This window comes from Symphalangus syndactylus, chromosome 6, assembly GCF_028878055.3.
Source record: "Symphalangus syndactylus isolate Jambi chromosome 6, NHGRI_mSymSyn1-v2.1_pri, whole genome shotgun sequence".
In the NCBI taxonomy this organism is placed as follows: Eukaryota; Metazoa; Chordata; class Mammalia; order Primates; family Hylobatidae; genus Symphalangus; species Symphalangus syndactylus.
In genome coordinates, this window is record NC_072428.2 from 147,890,359 (window position 1) to 147,910,245 (window position 19,887).

Sequence of the window (19,887 nt, forward strand, 5' to 3'; positions counted from 1 at the left end):
AACAGGCTCACACACACGCCAGCACGCGTAATGCCCAGTGGTCAGGAAATGCTCTTCGAACAGGGGACTGAGACGCCTGCAGAGCGCGGCCCTGAGAGCAGAGTCAAGCACGATGCTGCTGCCTGGCCCCAGTGGCCAGGCATGTGCCGCACCCTGGAGAAGATCCAGGGGCCTCGGGGCCCACAGGCATTCACCATCAGCCTAATCTCCCACGCCAGCTCACCAGGTCTGAGGCCCAGGTGTTTCGTAGAAGGCATTCTGTAGTTATAACTACCATCCACCATCAGGTGACTGTCAGTAAAGGAGGGGACCCTCATGTGGCCATCACTTGAGGCCTTAAGACAAAAACAAGCATGTTCATTGCTGCTAAGAACCCAAAACAATAGGCTGAAAGTCCTGCTGATGCACTGCCAGGAAAGATGCGGAGTCTGAGTCCAGCCTCGCCGAGGCCTGCATACCTAACTCCGCCGAGGACTTCCAAATTTCAGGGGTTCTATTAGCCTGTCACCAAGTGTTTAAAGAAGGTGTGATGAAACCAACAAGCCAATCCGAGTGTCTTTAAACAGTGGCCACGAATGAAACTCACTGCTGTAAGAGGGCAGGGGAGCTGGAGCACTCTCTTTCATCCCAAAATGGGAAAACATTCATTTTTAACAGTAATAAAACATGAGGTGGTGAAGGCACAGTGGCGTTGGACGTGGTGGTTCTTGGTGGCTCAGAAGACGAGGGCGGCAGCGAGACCCTCAGGGGAGCCCTTAGGGAAAGTCACCGGGTTGTTCTTTTAAATGACGTGTGCCACTGCACACAAACTGCAAAGGAGAAAACTAAAATTATCTGTAACCCACTGATCCGAGGGAACAGCTGCTGGCATTGGCTCTGTTTCTTTCCATGGTTGAGATCATAGTATTGGGACACTTTTACAGCTGCCTTTGTCATTTAACATTATTCCACCAGAATTTTCTTATGTTCTTAAGAAACTCAGAAGTATAATTTTAGTAGCTGCAAGGTATCCGTCACAGAGTCACCGTTACCCAACCAGGCCTCTGTTTCACACAGTCGGGTCATTTTTACTCAGTGATCCAAGGGGGCTGGGCGGTGAACAAAATCTAATGGAGGCAGTCACAGTTCAGTGACAGAGTTCCTTCCTGGTTCTGATGGGGAAGTTCAGTCACTGTGTCTGTATGTTACTTACTCGCTTCTTTCAGGGTCTTTTCCAATCAAGACAGCTATTTTTTATGGCAATGGAAATTACAAAAGCAGCTACCCTCATGCAGATCGTCCTGAGAGCATCCCAGCTGCACCCTGGTGCCGGGACAGCCTTACTGCAAGAAAAACAGGGTGCGGGAGGATTTACAAGTTCAACTGAGCCAGCGACATCAACCTGTGGGCACGTGACGAGTTGGTGGCCAAGCCTGAACTGAGACCAAGGCTTTGGACTCCTAGCACTGGCTGTCTCACTTGCTAAACCATAATATTCTCATCTAACTGCTCTGTACTAAGAACATGCTTCCAGATCCAACCAATGTGTTTCGGAGGTGCCCTACCCATGCAGGGGCAGGGTGGGGCTGTCGCCCAGTCGAGGGGCTTTCCTGAAGCCGAGAGCACTGGGAGGCAGCATCTGAGACCTCTCTCCACAGCAGGAGCTCCCCCACATCTCCAGGGAAGAACACGTTCAACCAGAGTGGAAGCACGTTCCAGCAGATCCACAGCCGGCACAAAGGAACCCTTAGGAAGGTCGTGCTGGGCTCTTGGCGCTGGTCCTTAGCAGCTGCTCCTCCTGCAGCTCAGAGCTCAGCATCCCTTCTCTGCACCACCCAGCTCCACCACCATCTCTGCCCCCTTCCCGCGGACCATCAGCCCAATGCTGGGTCCCCACTGCAGCTTCCACAAACCCTTAGACCCACTGGTGATGTGCTAGCTCCCTCATTCCCGGCCTGGGAGAGCCTGGCCTGGTCCCACCTCCCTCCTGCCACCCTCCACTCAAGCACATGGCCATCCCAAGAGCAGAGCCCTGTCTGAGAGGAAAGAACTCGGCTCCAGACCGCCAGCAGGCACGCATATGGGAAGATGGGCTCAACTCAGTTTCTGGTTTTTCACTAATTCACGGCTTTTTTATTAAATGCAATCTGAATACAGATGGATGCAGGAGTGGGTTTCCATAATAGGCCATGGATGGTGAGCTAAGGGGGTCTGAAATGTCAAGTCCAAATCACCAAACAAAAGTGATCATTTAAAATGAAGATGTGCATAGCCGTACTTGTGGGACATGAACTGTTCTTTTTTTTTCTATTCTTTTCTTTTCTTTTTTTTTTTTTTTTTTTTGAGATGGAGTCTTGCTCTGTCACCCAGGCTGGAGTGCAATGGCACAATCTTGGCTCACTGCAACCTCTGCCTCCTGGGTTTAAGCAATTCTCCTTCCTCAGCCTCCTGAGTAGTTGGGATTACAGGTGCACGCTGCCACGCCCAGCTAATTTTTGTATTTTTAGTAGAGATGGGGTTTCACCATGTTGGCCAGGCTGGTCTCGAACTCCTGACCTTGTGATCCGCCTGCCTCAGCCTCCCAAAGTGCTGAGATTACAGGTGTGAGCCACCACGCCCAGCTGGGACATGAAGTTTTCTTAAACAACAATGCTTTGTAAGGATCCCAAGCAGCAAGAGAATCCAACTGAATTGAAAGTGGGCTAAAGAGTGCAGCAAACTCAGCATGGGATGAGGTGAGGGAGAGCAGCCCACTGGCACTCACAGGCAGAGGGGCCTCGTAGACCCGGAAGTCAGTACCACTTGTGGGAAGTCTCTGGTGAAGGTGAAAACCACCCCAGGCACATTCACAGAAATGCTCCGGGGTTTGTGGACCCTGGGCATGTTCCCAGAAGTGCTCTGTGGTTTGTGGGGCCTCGCACAGCTCAGCGCGGTGCGCCCTCCCCGTGGATTCCCACTCAGAGCCAAGATCACTGCATGGGAGTGCATTGCTTCTTGTCCTAATTGACAGAGAATGTTTGGTGGTGTATCCACCACAAGAGACGCAGCACGGCTGCGGGATCAATGAAGCCGTAAAGCCCACTCGGTGCCTTGTGGGGCCGACACTGTGTCACTGCAGGAAGCCACAACCCAGCCTGGGATTTCCAGGAAGCAAGGCCAGCTCAGCACGGACACAACTCCCATGACAGCTTGAACCCAGCTCACCCCCACTATGAGAGAAACACCGGGTGACTGGCCTGGAGTGAAAACAGGAGTGAGGAAGCAGGAAGAGGCCCCCACACTCTCAGAATGGTCTCTGGATGGAGACCCCCAGGCAGTGGCCATCTGACCCTGGCTGTGTCTGGCCATGGAACCAGAGCAGATATGTTTGAGCAGAACCAGAGCAGACATCACTGGCCATGGAACCAGAGCAGACATGATTGACTCCAATAAGCCCCTGGGGGAGCTGGCTAATGAGGACCACCCAAGACCCCAGAACATGACAAATGCAAAGAGCTTCGACTGAGGAAAGCAAGTTCAAATTCATCACTGTGTGATTCCAAGCAAATCAGAACCAAATTCCTATCTGAATGTTTTCAGTGACAGATCAAAGATCCCAGCCAGCTTGAGCCCCAGGCACACACCAGGCACACACTGCCTCACACCGGGCTCACACTGGGCACACACTGGCTTACACTGGATATACACTGGGCACACACTGGCTCACACTGGATATACACTGGGCACACACTGGCTCACACCAGGCTAACACTGGCTTACACTGGGCTCACACTGGGCACACACTACACTGGGCTCACACTGGCTCACACCAGGCTCACACTGGGCTCACACCGGGCTCACACTGGGCTCACAATGGGCACACACTGGCTCACACTGGATATACACTGGGCACACACTGGCTCACACTGGATATACACTGGGCACACACTGGCTCACACCAGGCTAACACTGGCTCACACTGGGCTTACACTGACTGGGCTCACACTGCCTCACACCGGGCTCACACCAGGCTAACACTGGCTCACACTGGGCTTACACTGGGCTCACAGTGGCTCACACCAGGCTAACACTGGCTCACACTGGGCTTACACTGGGCTCACACTGGCTCACACTGGGCTCACACTAGGCTCACAATGGGCACACACTGGCTTACACTGGGCACACTGGCTTACACTGGGCTTACACCAGACACCAGGCACACTGGCTCACATCGAGCACACACTGGCTCACACTAGGCACATACTGGCCACACGCTGGCTCACACTGGCCACACACTGCCTCACACTGGCTTGCACTGGGCACACACCAGGACACACTGGCTCACATTGGGCACACACCGGGCACACACTGGGCACACACTGGCTCACAGCCACCCACCCGAGGGACAGGCTGGTGCCAGGGGAAGCTGTGTCTGAGTGCTCCATCATGTTATCCAGGACCTGCTCATCCTTCTCTCTGACTTGCCTGCTAGACACCAACACCAGCCCTCAAGTGCCAGCAGTGACAAGCCCACCTGCTGTCCTGCCCACCTCAGCAGAAATGCAGCCTTGTCCAGCATCCTCAGAGTCCAATCCACTCTAACAGGATCCACTTTGGTCACATGACCCCTCCTGAGCCAATCACTGCAGCCAGGACTACGGAATATTCTGGCTGACTCACAGGATGCCTTGTCCAGGGCAGGGAGGGAAGGACTCAGAGTCCCCGCTGGACCTTTAATGACGTGTGAGGGAGAAGAGAAACATGACACGGTCAGGGAGACGTCACAGGTGCTCCCCAGATCCTCAGGGGAACCACACACAGTGACTCATGAGGAGCGGCGGGAACTTGAGCCAGGGCGGAAGCACCGGGGCGCTCCAGAATCCCAGGCTCGTTCCCTGAACAAGCACCCAAACCTCTCAAGCTAGGGCTAACTACAAACGACGAAGTCCTGTAACACAGAGCTCAGATAGCAGATTTCAAACGTTTTGTTCATGAAAACTTAACCTCTGTGTCGTCTTGGGACAGTGTTCAGGAGGGGAAGGGTGCAAGCTCTGCCGCAGGCCCCACCTCTACCAGGGAAGGCAAACATCACTTAAATGCCTGCAGCCTCCTGCAAAGGTTTTCTGAGACTATCAGCAAAGATAATATGTTTTAAAGCTCCTGGAATATGTTTAAAGTATTATGCAAACAAACAACAGCTATTAGAAATATCACTTTACAAACTTTTTATTGAGATATTATGCTTTCCAAAGCGTGCACCAGTGAGAAGTACACAGCTTGGTGCTGCCTGAAGACGCAGCCTGGCCCGGGATTTCCAGGAGGCAAGGCCAGCTCTGAACAGACGCAACTCCCATAAAACAGAGCTTGAGACAACCTCACCCTCACTAGAACGGCTTACACTCCTGCTACAAAAGAAACACCTGGTGACTGACCTGGAGTGAAAACAGGAATGAGGAAGGGGGAAGAGGCCCCACGCCCCGATGAATGTTTACAGAACGAACACACCCACCCAGACATAGACTCATAACCCACAAGCCCCGCCCCCATCGTCTCAGTCACCGTCATTCTAAATTACAGGCTGAACGTCAGCTTTGCCTGTTTGAACTGTAGGTCCACGGAATCACACTCTCTGCTCTCCTGAATCCGGCTTCTTTGCACAACATCCCATTTGTGAGAGTCACCCGTGTTGCTCTGTACAACAGTAGCTGGTGGTTTTTTATTGCTCTGTAGTATTTAATTGTATGGAACACCCCACAGTTATTTCTACATTCCCCTGTGGATAGACGTGTAAGCTATTTCAGTTGTAAGCTGTTATAAATCAAGCTGCTGGGAACATTCTTAGGCCTTTTTGTATATTTAAGGATGCATTTCTATTGGGTATGTACTCATAGGAGTAGGATTACTAGACCATAAAAGACAGATATGTTCAGCTTCCACAGATACGAGCCGAGCTGCTAGGCACATTCTTGTACATGTCTTTTGCATACCTCAGTCTGCATTTCTGTTGGGAATACGTGTATCTAGGAGTGCTATTATTCGATCGCAGGGTAAAAAAAAATACATAGCTACATTTGCCACTTTATTTTGAAGTTTACAGGCAAAAGCTGCTGATGATATGGATCGATAGCGATGTCCGCTTTTCATTCCTGGCATTGGTAAGTTGGTCCTTCCTTCTGTTTTTCTTGATCAGCCTTGCCAGAAGTGTATATTCACATCTTTTAAAGAAGCAATGATTGGTTTTGTTCATTCTCTCTATTGTACATTTGTTTTCTATTACATTATTTTTCTCTTCTTTTTATTACATTCTTATATTTCTTTAACTTCAATTTTGCGTCCTTTTTCTAAATTCTTTAGACATATGTCATTTTCACCTTTTCTTCTTTTCTAATAAAAGCATTTAAGGTTATAATTTATTTTCCAACCACAGCTTTAGCTTGATCCCAAAATTCCCGAAATTGTTTAATATTGTATTTTTATTATAGTTCAGTTCAAGATATTTTCAGATTTCTATTGACATTTCTTCTTTGACAAGTGGGGTATTTAGAAAAGTGCTTAATTTTCAAACATTTAGCTATTTCTAGGGATTGTTTTTCCATTTGTTTTTAGCTTAATTTCTTTGGCCAAAGAAATACTCCGAATGATTTCAGTCTTTAGCAATATGTTAAGATTTGTTTATCTGATCAAAACATTTTTGTCCAATAGATGGTCATTTTCAATATGTATGCTATGTGCACTTGAAAAGAATGCAGGTTCTCTTTTGATAGTTGCAGTGTGTCAATTGGACCAAGATCGTTAATCCTGTTCTTCAGACCTTCTTTAGCACATCTCTCTAAATACATGATAGAACAAACATACCAATAATAAAAACAAACATGCATAAAAATGTGCATTATTCTTTCCTGTAATTATCTCAATATTTGCTTTATATATATATTTGAAAATTATATCAAGTGCATCAAATTTATAATTACTGTGTGTTCCTGATAGACCAACCCTTATTTTTATTATGGCCCTTTTTATCTCAAAAAATGCTTCCTGCCTTAAGATCTACTTTATATATTAGTTTAGATATACCAGCTTTCTTTAGGTTAGTGTTTTCACTGTATTCTCTTCCAGCGTTTCAACCTTTTATATCTCAACATTGAAAGTGGTCCCTTGTAAGCAGTGTGGTTTTGTTTCTAGTGACAATCTTTAATTTTTGATTGGAATATTTATCTCATTTATTTACAATGAAATTACTAATCTACTGTCTTATCCTTTTTTTATTTGTCTCATCTGTTTTATTCTCCCTTTTATCTCTTCTTTATTGCTTTCTTTCGGATCGAGTATTTTTATTATTGATTCCCTTTCTTAGCTTGTTAGCTATTCTTTTTGTGGTTATTCTAGAAAGAATAACATGGGTCCTTGACTTATTATGGTGCAACACACATCACATCCCAAATGGTGTCAGAAAAACTGGATATCCACATGTGAATAACAAAATTGGACTGTTATCTTATACCATACACACACACAAATCAACTAAAAATGGATTAATGCCTCAAACATAACACCTGAACCTGTAAACCTCCTAGAAGAAACTATAGAAAAAACCTTCATGACATTGGTCTAAGCAATTATTTTTTGGATATGACACCAAAAGCTCAGGCAACAAAAGCAGAAACAGACGAGGGAGACTACATCGAACTAAAGTTTCTGCAAAAGAAACAATCAACAGTGAAAAGGCAATCTACAGAACAGGATAAAATACTCGCAAATCATATAACTTTTTAAAAGGTTAATGTCCAAAATGTGTAAGGAACTGCTACAACCCAATAACCAAACACAAAATAACCTGATTTTTTAAACGGGCAAAAGGACCTAAATAGACATTTCTCACAAGAAGAAATACAAATGAACTACAGGTATACAACAAAAATGCTCAACGTCACTAATCGCCAGCAAAATCTAAATCAACACTACAATGAGCTATCATATCACACTTGTTAGGATACCTATTATCAGAGAAAAAAAAGATGAGTATTGGTGAAGACTGTATACTGTTGTGGGAATGCAAAAGGTCCTTATGGAAAATCATACATAGGTTCCTCAAAATAATTAAAAATAGAACTACTATTTGATCCAGCAACCCCACTCTGGGTTTTTACCCAAGAGTCAAAATCAAGATCTCCAAAGAGATACTTGCATTCCCGCACTCACTGTGGCATTATTTGCAATATCCAAGATGTGGCCACAACCCAAATGTCCATCAACAGATGGATGGATGTTTTACATGTGGTATATCTATACAATGAAACATTACTCAGCCTTAAAAAAGAAGAAAATCCTGCTGTAAGTGACAGCAGAGATGAACCTGGAAGACATGAGCTGAGTGAAGTAATCCAGGCACAGAAAAGATAACATTGATGACTGCACTTAGATGAGGCGTCTAAAATAGTGCAATTCACAGACCCAGAGAGAAGAATGGTGGTTTCCAGGGGCTGGATGGGGGCAGGGTGGGGTGCTGCTAATCAATGGGTATCAAGTTTTAGTTCTGCAGGATGAGCGAGTGCTAGAGATCTGTGGTACAGATCACGGCTGTCATCAACAATACTGTGCCATGCACTTAAAATGTTAAGAGGGTAGATCTCATGTTATATGTTCTTTCCACAAAAGAGAACATGGATCCCTGATTTATTAGTGTAACACGCATTATTGCATCCTGGATAATGCCAAAACCTGAGAACACTAACTCCTTTACCTTCTGTGCCACCAATATTCGTGCTGATTTACCAACCCACTGATACTTCCCACTGCTATCCCTGCCTGCCTTGTTTCCTGGTTTCCACGTGGGTTTACTTTCCTCCTGCCAGAAGCCCCTGCAGTCTTTTCCTAAGAGTCATCTGTTGATGGAGTCTCTTGAGTTCTGTCTGTCTGGACATGTCTTGATTTCATCTTTATACCTGAGAAACATTTCCAGGGAGTACAGAACTTGAGTTGATGGGGTGTTTTCTTCCATCACATGCGAGGTTCATCACACTTCTGGTCTCCATGGTTTCTGGTGAAACAATTCATCAATGGAGATGAATGTCCTATGCTTTTTCTCTGCTTGCTTTCCAGATTTTCTCTTAAACTTTGGTTTTTACTAATTTTAGAGTGATGCTCAGAGGTAGGGTTTTCTTTGTGTTCGTTCTGTGAGGTTGAACTAACTACACAAAACTGCCAATATTCAACTGTTGTTTACCTTTAAAATAGCTATATAATAGATTTTTTAAAATCAAAGCTTTGGCATCTTTCTTCAGCTTTGAAAAAAATCATAGCTCTCATCGCCTCAAACATTGTTTCTAAGCTGTTTTCCTTCTCCTCTTCTGGGACTCCACTTACACGTATAGACCTTTCCAACAGATCTCCTCTGCCTCATACACTCCGTCCTATACTTTCTCTCAGTTTTGATCTGTTACTCTGCCTGGTTACTTCCCATGGACCTTCTTCCAGCTCACTCATCTGCTCTTCCTTCATACTCAATGTTTTGTGATGCCCATCTATTGAGTTATTAGATTCAGGTCTAGAATTTCCATTTGATTACTTTGTTTATAGAACCAATTTTTCTGGTGAAATTTTCTACTTACCCTTTATTTTCTTGAATATATCAATCACAGTTATTTTAAAATTTGACTGTGACAAGTATAATAACTATCTGTGGGTATACTGTTGTCATCTGTTTTTGTGTCTTGGTCTTGCTTCTTGATAACTGAAATTCAGACATTACATATGAAACTGCAGAGACTGTGGGTGAGTCTATCTTCTTACCTTCCTCCTCACTGGACAGCCAGATCGAGGATAGATCCCCTTAACTCAAGGGAGGCCTGAGACAAGAAGACAGACCTGTCATTCTTCTAAGGCTCAGTCACCTGGGGTTTATCCTCACACCTACGGCATGACCCATCCGGGGCTGGTACCTGGGGTATGTGCAATGGCCCCTCTTTCTTAGAAGTTCCTAAATTCCAGTTTCTTCTCTTCAGCATTATGAGACTGCCAGAAATCCTGCTCTGCTTTTCCATAGCTTTCTGATCAGCCTCTTATTCAACTCAAGAATTTGGCAAATGTGTCAGAGGTGAAAGCCACAGGTGCCGATTGCTTCTGTACCTACTTTCTCTTTGGGATCCAGTCTCCTCAGGGCCTGGTAACCTTTGCAACGCAAGCATTTATTTGTGTGTTGCTGACCCTATGAGGTTGCCAAGTGCTCTGCGGGTTTCACTGCCTCTTCTCCACAGCCCTTGACTGGTTTCTCAGCCTCTTTCGACAAGAATCACAAATGCCACCAGGAGACAGGCAGCCCACAGGGAGTGGGCTCCCTAACAGTGCCCCTCCAATGGGTCTTTTTTAAGTTTTTTTGGCCAAGGGCTGTGGCTCACACCTGTAATCCCAGCACTTTGGGAGGCTGAGGTGGGCAGATTACTTGAGGTCAGGAGTTCGAGACCAGCCTGGCCAACATGGTGAAACCCCGTCTGTACTAAAAATACAAAAATTAGCCAGGCGTGGTGGTGGGCACCTGTAATCCCAGCTACTGGGAGGCTGAGGCAGGAGAACTGCTTGAACCTGGGAGGCAGAAGTTGCAGTGCCACTACACTCCAACCTGGGCATCAGAGAGAGACTCCATCTCAAAAAAAAAAAAAAAAAGAAAGAAAAAGTTTTATTTTATTTTTAATTGACAAATAATTGTACATATTTATGGGATGCAGTGTGATGTTTCAACACATATAAACATTGTGGGATCATCAAAACAGGCTAATTAACAGGATCTTGGCCTCTCAAATCCCGGTTGCCTCCACAGCTCCCCAAAGCAGGCGTTCTGTGGATTTTACCCAGCACTTCTAGTTGTTCTCCACAGGAAATCTGATCCGATGCAAACAGATCATTATAGCCAAGAGAAGATCAGTTCTGATCGTTGTTGATTTTCCTGGAATTTGCTAACGATGAATCGTGCTGTGTGAAAATACACTTTAGGCTGATGCCCAACTGATTAGCATATAAGGTTTAGCGACACTTCCACTGATAGCGACTTCCTCAGAGACACTCTGACCAGGGGTCAGCAAACCAGAGCCACGGGACCTACCCCACCTGTCTTTTTATATAGGGCCTGGGAAAGGAAAACAAACCTTGGGACTCCAAAATCTCCAGGCTAAAGGGAAAAGTCAAGCTGGGAACTGCTCAGAGCAAACCTGCCTCCCATTCTGTTCAAAGTCACCCCTCTGAGGCTCCCCTGAGACAAATGCATCTCATTGCTCCCTCTCCCCTATTGTTTATGTAAAAATGCAGATTCACTGAACCAGGCTCAATTGTGTATTCACTGGAAGGCTGGTCAAGGACTCAAAAGAATGCAAACTTTTGTCTCTTACCTACTTCTAACCTGGAAGCCGCCACTTCCAGTCATCCCGCCTTACTGGACTGAACCAAAGTACGTCGTACACATATTGATTGACATCTCATGTCTCTCTAAAATGTATAAAAACAAACTGTGCCCCCGACCACCTCGGGCACATGCCTCAGGCCCCCATCCACCTCATGCGCATGCCTCAGCCCCCGACCACCTCAGGCAGAAGTCTCAGGACTTCCTGAGGCTGTATCATGGGCGCACCCTTCACCTTGCCAAAATACTTTCTAAATTGACTGAGACCTGTCTCAGATATTTTGTGCTTATAGGCCTTTAAGCTAAGAATGGTTTTTATATTTTTTAAGGGTTGTAGGAAAAAGGAGAAAGAGACAGAGAAGAAGTGGGGAAGAGAGAAGAAAGGAGGAGAAGGAAGAGAAGAAGAGGAGGAGGAGTAAGAGGAGGAAGAGGAAACAGTAAACTTTGTGGCTTTCAAAGCCAAGATATTTATCATTTGGTCCTTTACAGATAAAGCTTGCCAACCCCAGTTCATGACCATCTCTAATTCTTTTAAATATCAAGTCATGGTGTGTATTAATATAAAGATTGCATATTAAATGCACCTTCCATAGACATAGAAAGTAAAGATATGGAAATCAGTTTGTATTGATTGCAAGACAAGTCTCTGAACGACCAACAAGATGGCCCAGTCTGTGGAGCTCCAGACTTATTTACAGGGTGCACCTCGTAGTGCCCACAAGGAAGCTAGATCTTTTGGAAATAATTTTGCAATGTGGAAATATTGAGTCCTGGGGCTGACTGGTTTATTGATGAGAAACCCAGGGAGGCATTGGTTTGGGGTTCTGTGACATCATGCTGAGGCATCTGCATTTCCTATCACGCTGTACTAAATCACTTAGAAAATATCTTCATTTCTCTATCCTCACATGAGTCTTACTGGGTCCTGACAACCTCCTGGCCTCTCACCCTAATGAGTCCTCATTTCTGAGTGGACATTTCTCCCAAACTCAATTGCAACAACAGATGGTGTGTGGCCACAGCCCATAAAGGTAGAGACTCATACTCAAAGCTGCCTTCTTGTAGGCAAAGTCACCACCTCGAACACACCCTCCAAAGACTTGACATTCAGATACCAAATGCTCCAGGTCCAGCTCCCAAAAGCTAGATGGATTGTCCATTCCATTCGGGCCTCAAATCAAAGGCTGTGGTGGCTGTGGTATCTCAGGACTGGTGCAGTAGGATTCTAGCACAGCTTCAGGCAGACTTCTTCAACAACAGTGGTGGTGATGGTAATGGTGGTGGTGATAGTAACAGCAGTGGTGGTGGTGATGATGATGGTAGTGGTAGTAGCTATGGGTGTGGTATTGATGATGGTGGTGATGGTAGTGATGGTAATAGGGGTGATAGTGGTGATGGTGGTGGTGGTGGTGGTGATGTGATAATGATGGTGGTGGTGGCAGTGGCGGCGGTGGTGGTAATAATGATAGTGGTAACAATGGTGGTGGTGATGGTGGTAATACTGGTGATGGGGGTGGTCGTGGTGATGATGGCAGTAGTGATGGTGATAGTGACATGGTGGTGGTAGTGGTGGTGGTGGTGATGGTGATGGGGTGGATAGTAGTGGTGGTGAAGGTGGTGGTGATGACAGTGGTGGTGACGGTGGTGGTGGTGATGGTAGTGATAGTGGTGGTGGTGGTGATAGGGGTGGTAGTGGTGATGGTGGTAGTGGTGGTGGTGGTGATGGCAGTGATGGGGGTGGTGGTGGTGGTGGTGGTGAAGGTGGTGGTGACAGTGGTGGTGAAGGTGGTGGTGACAGTGATGATGGTAGTGATAGTGGTGATGGTGATGGGGTGGTAGTGGTGATGGTGGTAGTGGTGGTGGTGGTGATGGCAGTGATGGGGTGGTGGTGGTGGTGGTGACGGTGGTGAAGGTGGTGGCGAAGGTGGTGGTGAAGGTGGTGGTGACAGTGATGATGGTAGTGATAGTGGTGATGGTGATGGGGTGGTAGTGGTGATGGTGGTAGTGGTGGTGGTGGTGATGGCAGTGATGGGGTGGTGGTGGTGGTGGTGAAGGTGGTGGCGAAGGTGGTGGTGACAGTGGTGGTGAAGGTGGTGGTGACAGTGATGATGGTAGTGATAGTGGTGATGGTGATGGGGTGGTAGTGGTGATGGTGGTAGTGGTGGTGGTGGTGATGGCAGTGATGGGGTGGTGGTGGTGGTGGTGACGGTGGTAGTAGTGGTGGTGGTAGTGATGGAGGTGGTAGTGATGGTGGTGCTGGTGGTAGTGATAGGGGTGGTAATGACAGTGATGGTGACAGTGGTGATGGCAGTGGTGGTGATGGTGATGGCAGTGGTGGCAGTGGTGGTGATGGTGATAGCAGTGGTGGCAGTAGTGGTGATAGTGATGGCGGCAGTGGTAATGGTGATGGCAATGGTGATGGCAATGGTGGTGATGGTGATCAGTGGTAGTGGTGGTGGTGGTGGTGGTGATAGTGATGGCGGTGGTGGTGATGGTGATAGTGATGGTGGTGGCAGTGGTGGTGGTGATGGTGATGGTCATGGCAGTGGTGGTGATGGTGATGGTGATGGCAGTGGTGGTGATGTTGATAGTGATAGTGATGGCAGTGGTGGTGATGGTGATAGTGATAGTGATGGCAGTGGTGGTGATGGTGATAGTGATGGTGATGGCAGTGGTGGTGACGGTGATAGTGATGGTGGTGGCAGTGGTGGCGATAGTGATGGTAATGGCAATGGTGGCAGTGGTGGTGATAGTGATGGTGATGGCAGTGGTGGTGATGGTGATAATGATTGTCATGGCAGCGGTGGTGGTGGCAGCAAGGAAATCATTCTCTGATTACCTGACATGGTTAAAAATCTGAGAGCAAAGATGAGCTAAGAATGTCATCATACAATGTATAAAGAAGCTGAGCCTGAGAACCCTGAAATGCATGGCATCCTCTATGTGCAAACGTACGAGAGCTGAAAGTGACCAGTTACCTATTCATGGTTATCATCTGCATGATGAAGAAACATTGCAACCTACATTGTCTCCACTAGAGGGCTGGTTCACAGATAATGGCACCTGCATGCCATGGATGCTACATATCAGTATTCAACAGTGGAAGTCCACTCAGCATTCAGGAGTAAGAGATTTGGTAAGTGATAGGAAAAACTTGCAGAACTACAAGATTCCATTTTTATGTGTGCACCCAGAAAAGCATCTCAACAGACATTTACCCGAATGTTCTTCACCATGATCATTTTGGGGCTTTAGGACCCGAAGGAGGTGATTCTGATTTTGTAGCTTGTACCTTTCTGCACCACCCAGCGGTGCAGCGTTCTGCCTGCTTTCTTTTCTCCTGTGTGCTTTAATTCTAGTTACAGGAAACATGCGTATGAAAAAGGCACGGAAGGGAATGTATGTTTCCTTTTTTGTCAGAAAATAAAATGACACGTTTCCATTTTTGGAGAAGTTAAAACAGATTTTATCTCCTGCCACCATTCTTGCCTTATGACGACAAGAGGAGGACAGCGCCTCCAAGCGAATGAGCACATTAGTGAGTTAAAAGAAATATTTATAAATCTACAGCATAGTCTTTGGCCTAGAAAGACGGTACTAAAGCAGGCAGAAGCCTTTTCAGGAACACAAATAAATACTAAAAAAAAAAAAAAAAAAAAAAAACCTTTTTTGTTCCCTTTAAGCCAGAATGCCTCTCAACCTAGTCAACAAGCACACTGCAAACGTCTCGTTCCCACTAGGTGGCCACAGGTCACTGGGCGGGTGGATCTTTGTGGGCAGAGGCAGGAGCGGAGGCTGCAGAGCATGCTCCAAGCCCATGTTCCGTGGCTCGGCCCAGGGGCTGCCGTGGCTCCAGGGCAGCGCCAGGCACGTCTTCTCCCCGAAGGCACAGAAGGCTCCAAAGTTGCCACCTCTTGCCAGAGTTGCTGGAAATCCAAGGATAGGTCTATATCAAATCAACAGACAAACTTGACTTCTGGGTAAAGGCTAAAATGAATCAGCGGAGAATTGACAAGGTTTTTTTCCCACTGACAAGTCTGTAAGAGTTGGGGGCTGCCCACCGCCCGGTCAGTCACGCTATGCAGCTCTTAGGTTGAATCCTGGGCTGCCCTGGCTACCAGGATGCCTCAGGGAGGGGAGGAAGTGGGAGGAGCGGCCTGGGGCGAATCCTCCCGATAGGGGAAGCGGTGTGGAGCAAATCTTCCCGCCAAGCGTGCGAGCTCTTTGTCCCCACCTGGGGGAGCCACCTCCTCCTACCAGGGGCGCCGACGAAACCCCTTCCTAAAAGTAAGACTCAGCAGGGACGGTTCCAAGGCCTGCAGCGTCAGGTGGATCACACAGGAGCTTCCTCTATCCTGTGAGGCTCTGGGGGTCCTTGTCCGGGTGACGTGGTCAGAGTGGACTGTTGGCCACCAGCAACAGGGCTGCCTGGGATGGCCAGGGGCAGAGCTGCTCCCATGTGGCACCCTACCCCAAGTCCTGGGTGTCCCGGCTCACACCCGTCTCTGGCCTACCCCAAGTCCTGGGTGTCCGGGCTCACACCCATCTCTGGCCTACGCCGAGTCCTGGGTGTCCGGGCTCACACCTGTCTCTGGGTGTCATTCCAGCAGCACCTTCACCTCCTCTCAGGAGGGCCCTGTTCAGGGTCGTGCCCTGTCCCACTGCACAGGGAGGTGCTAGAGAAGGGAGGGGGCCTGTGGGCACTGCCACGCACCCCTCCACCGGGCAGGGAGACAGGCACCTGCCCCAGGGACGCTGCAGCCCAGCACCCCTCCGGCAGCCTCGCCCGGCTCCACCAAGAGCGGAGTGTTCACAGGCTTGTCCACCGTCACCTCCCAACAGGTCCTGGAGAGGCCAGGCTACGCCGGTGCCGTCGCAGACTGTGCTCGGGAAGCTGAGGTGAGCCCCAGCCGGCCGTGAGCCCCAGCGCCCAGCTGCCTCCTCCCCTGTTGCAGCCCCACTGTGCCCCCAAGTTCCCACCCACGGCCAGTGTTTATTTCTCCCTGAAAACCTGACTTGACTTCACTCAAAATCTCCATACCTGCTGAAAACGTCAGTTTGATAAACCTGATGCTGCCCTCCCGGCTGGGGGCAGAAAACTCTCTACCACCTGTGTGAGAAGAGGCCAAGCCTCAGAGTCCCAGGCCAAAACCCTGTTAGAGCAGCTTAGACACAGCACCAAGACCCCACTAGACCCAGGGTGAGCCTAAAATGAAAAACAAGTGACAGCCTTAGACCATGCAGCTGCTCGCCAGAAGGTCTCAGGAAACCTGTCTGCGGCCTTTCCTGTGGAATCCAACCGAGATGGCCCCAGCCTGTCTCACTTTCCTCGTCCTCAATGCTCCTCACAGACCCCAAGGCCCACAGGACCTGCGTCATGTGCACAGAAGCCAGGTCCTCTCCTACTGCCATTTTAGGGATCCCAAGAAAGCCCCCAGTGTCCCTTCACTGCTGTGCAGCTTACACCCCAAGTTCATTGCTCAGGGCCTGCTCTCTTTCATCAACAATTCTCCCCCTGCATCCTCTCAAAAATGCAGCTGCACCCAGGGTAGGCACCATGCCAGACTACAGCCCTCTGCACAGCAGCAAGCCCACCACAGCGGGTGGATCGTGAGACCTGCCACCGTGACTTCTCCCAGAAAGGGCCTGAGCTGAGCTTGGCCAGGGGGGCTGGGGAGAGCTGGATGCCCTTCACCCTCACTGGGCAAGAGCCTTCTCCCAGGCATCCCACAGTGTCAGGGCTTTGTCTCCAGAGGGGGCAGGCCCTAGGACACAGCCCCTCAGCCCCACTGCCCTGTCCCCGAGGCTGGCCAGCCCTTCCTCATCTGCACAGCCTGAAGCCTTGTGTGGCTGGCTTAGCCCTGAGCTTGTTCTCACCACCAAAAGAAGAGCCAAGTGTCCCCACCTGCTCACCTCTGCCCTGACTGTCCTCACCCTGGAGCCCTTCCCCTAATTAAATCCCCTCGTCTGCAACCCAGGCAAGGAGCTTCCACCACACTCTTCACTGCACAGCAGCCTCCTCTGCAGGTGGCGCAGTCCCTGAGTGCAGGCACCAAAAACCCGAAGGAGGGTCCTTGGCAGAGCCTGAGCCAGACCAGTGACCACACGGCCTCTCGGGAACAGGTCAGAGGCTCTGGAGGGCCTTCAGGTTCATCTGGCCCTAATCTCCATCCACCCCACGCCTCTGCCCCAGTCCATAACGGGGCCGTCCTCCAACAATGGGTAGGCAAAGGTGCACGGCTGAATGCAGACGGCCGCCCGCTGCTCATCGGGGGAACAGCTTCCTGCCGCATCTTGGGGTCTGTGCTCCCTGGTGGGGCCAGGAGACCCTGAGAGGCCACTCTGTTCCAAGTCAGCCTGTCCCTCCTCTGCCCCAGATGGCTCCCGCTCCCACCTCTTCCTGTTCCCATGAGCCACAGGGCAGCAGACGCATCATCAGTGAGCACTGGCAAGATCATGTCAGCGCTCGGAAGCCTCCAGGTCAGCCCTCGGACCACCCCATGTGAGAAGGTAAACCCCGGTGCCCAGGTCAGCCCTCGGACCACCCCATGTGAGAAGGTAAACCCCGGTGCCCGGGTCAGCCCTCGGGCCACCCCATGTGAGAAGGTAAACCCCAGTGCCCAGGTCAGCCCTCGGACCACCCCATGTGAGAAGGTAAACCCCGGTGCCCGGGTCAGCCCTCGGGCCACCCCATGTGAGAACTCAGGACACGTGAGAACCCAGGACACTCAGTGTGGGCAGGTAAACCCTGGCGCCCCAGCACCCCAGGCTCCTGCCCCACCCAGCCCACCACCACACAGTCTCCCGGAGTCCAGATTCCCAGCTCGCCCCAGGTCTTCCCAGGCACGGTCTGTCCTTGCAAACCACTTAAGAGGTTGAGGGACTGTTTATGGGGTGGATGTGTGCCTGAATGCAAGAGAGACCAAGAAAAATTACCCCCGATCTATTAGTTATAGGTAAGAAAAAGGTACATTTTAATTTTACATTAAATTGAATACTTTCAACTATATTTTAATGTGGAAATTCCCAAGCCAGTACGAGGTGTTGCTGTGGTCAGACCATGCTGGGCCCACTCACGATGGAGTCCGCCATGAGCGCTGGAGCCCCACCCGAGCCACAGCTGCCCCCGGCCGGCAGACCCCACCCGGACTCTGCCTGGGCTGCCGTGGACACACAGAGACCACCCGAGCCATAGCCACCCCTGGTGGGCAGACCCCACCTGGACCCTGCCTGGGCTGCCATGGACACATGGAGCAGCCTGAAAATCCGGTGGTTCCTGGTCTAATTTCCTCAGAGATCACCGGTTGATGAGAAAAGCAGTAAGTTTTGTTGTTTGGTTTCATCTATTTGGATTTTTGGTGAGAATTCTCCACTGCTCCCTGTCTGGGGAGAAGCCCAACCCCACGGCAGCCCCGGCCTCTGTCCACCATCAGGCAAGCTGGGCTGTCACACGGCCACCTGTCCAGGGCACCCATGACATCTGGAACCCACCTCAAATCTGGCTTCTGTGGACTGAAGACAGGGCCAGCCTGCAGCCTCACAGCTCCTGTTCTCATGGCCTCACGGCTTCCGTCACTTTCGAGGGTCATCCCAATATGACCAGAAGCCCATGGGTGGCTTTGAAAGAGACGAAGGCGGTGACCTACATGCCCAGTAAGGACACAGCTAGGACACCAGGTGGGGCAGGCCGACAGCAGCTCCAGGCAGGACCAGGATGGCCTCTGATTGTCAAACAGATTTTAAAATTTTGCCCCGAAACACTGAAACATTCCTTCCCAAGCAAGGACAGCGCCATGAATCCACAGCCAATCTGGAGTTCCTCTCTGGGCCCGGCTGGTCTCTCCTAGCTCCCCAGACAACACTCAGTGCCTCCCTGCAGCCTCCACCGTTAAGCAAAAGCGTGGATGTATGAATTCCAATTTAGGTTTTAGCTAATGCTTGCATTCCAGCTATTAATTGCCTTGAGCTAAATACCTAATTGGCTGTATAAATTCCCCAAATGGAATTCTTTGGCATCAAAAAAAGAGGAAGGCAGCTAATAACTACTATAGAGCACAAGACCCGTCTCCATAATTAGGCCCTGACGGACCAAGGCCAGGGCGGCACCACCTGCCCAGCTGGGCAGCCCAGAAGCAGCAGGGCCCCAGAGAGCCCCGTGGCTCAGCCACACAGATGCTGCCCATGCAGCCGGATGAGGCCGACCCGCCCAGCTTGCTCCCACTGCCAGAAACCTCTTCCCCACCTTTCCAGGGAACAAAGCCACCTGCACGGGTACCCGGCCTGCCTTGCGTCCTGCCAGGCCCCTGGAAAGCAAACATCCCTCCAAGGCCTGGGCCAGTGGTGGGCTGCATCAAGCTGTTAGCCAAGCGAGCAGTGAAGACGAAGGCTGCCCCGTAGCCAGGGAGCTGGCCTGTCTGCACAGGTGCCGGGGCACGAGCACCAGCAGAGCCGAGAGCGGGGGCAGCGCTGAAGCCCCTGCTGCCATCCACAAAGGGGCCTCGGAGGGTTGGAAATGACGAGCTACAGTCTTGCCCCACCCC

At 49.6% G+C, this 19,887-nt stretch overlaps 2 protein-coding genes across 8 annotated transcripts in view; one reads left to right on the forward strand and one right to left on the reverse strand.

Annotated features, from left to right (window-relative positions):
• Positions 1 to 19,887, reverse strand: part of PTPRN2 (protein tyrosine phosphatase receptor type N2) — a 987,645-nt gene that overhangs the window by 834,015 nt on the left and 133,743 nt on the right. The gene's annotated exons all lie outside the window — the stretch shown is intronic.
• The window catches only part of LOC134736933 (uncharacterized), a 147,344-nt gene continuing 140,878 nt past the window's right edge, over positions 13,422 to 19,887 (forward strand). The window contains exons 1-2 of one of the 3 annotated variants that reach the window (XM_063641783.1): positions 13,422 to 13,790; positions 13,822 to 14,156. In XM_063641783.1, coding sequence (XP_063497853.1) covers positions 13,580 to 13,790; positions 13,822 to 14,156 — 546 coding nt within the window. In that variant the 5' untranslated portion in view covers positions 13,422 to 13,579. Of the gene's footprint in view, positions 15,890 to 19,887 lie in introns of those variants that run through there. The other 2 variants (XM_063641784.1, XM_063641782.1) reach the window with 2 other exon arrangements.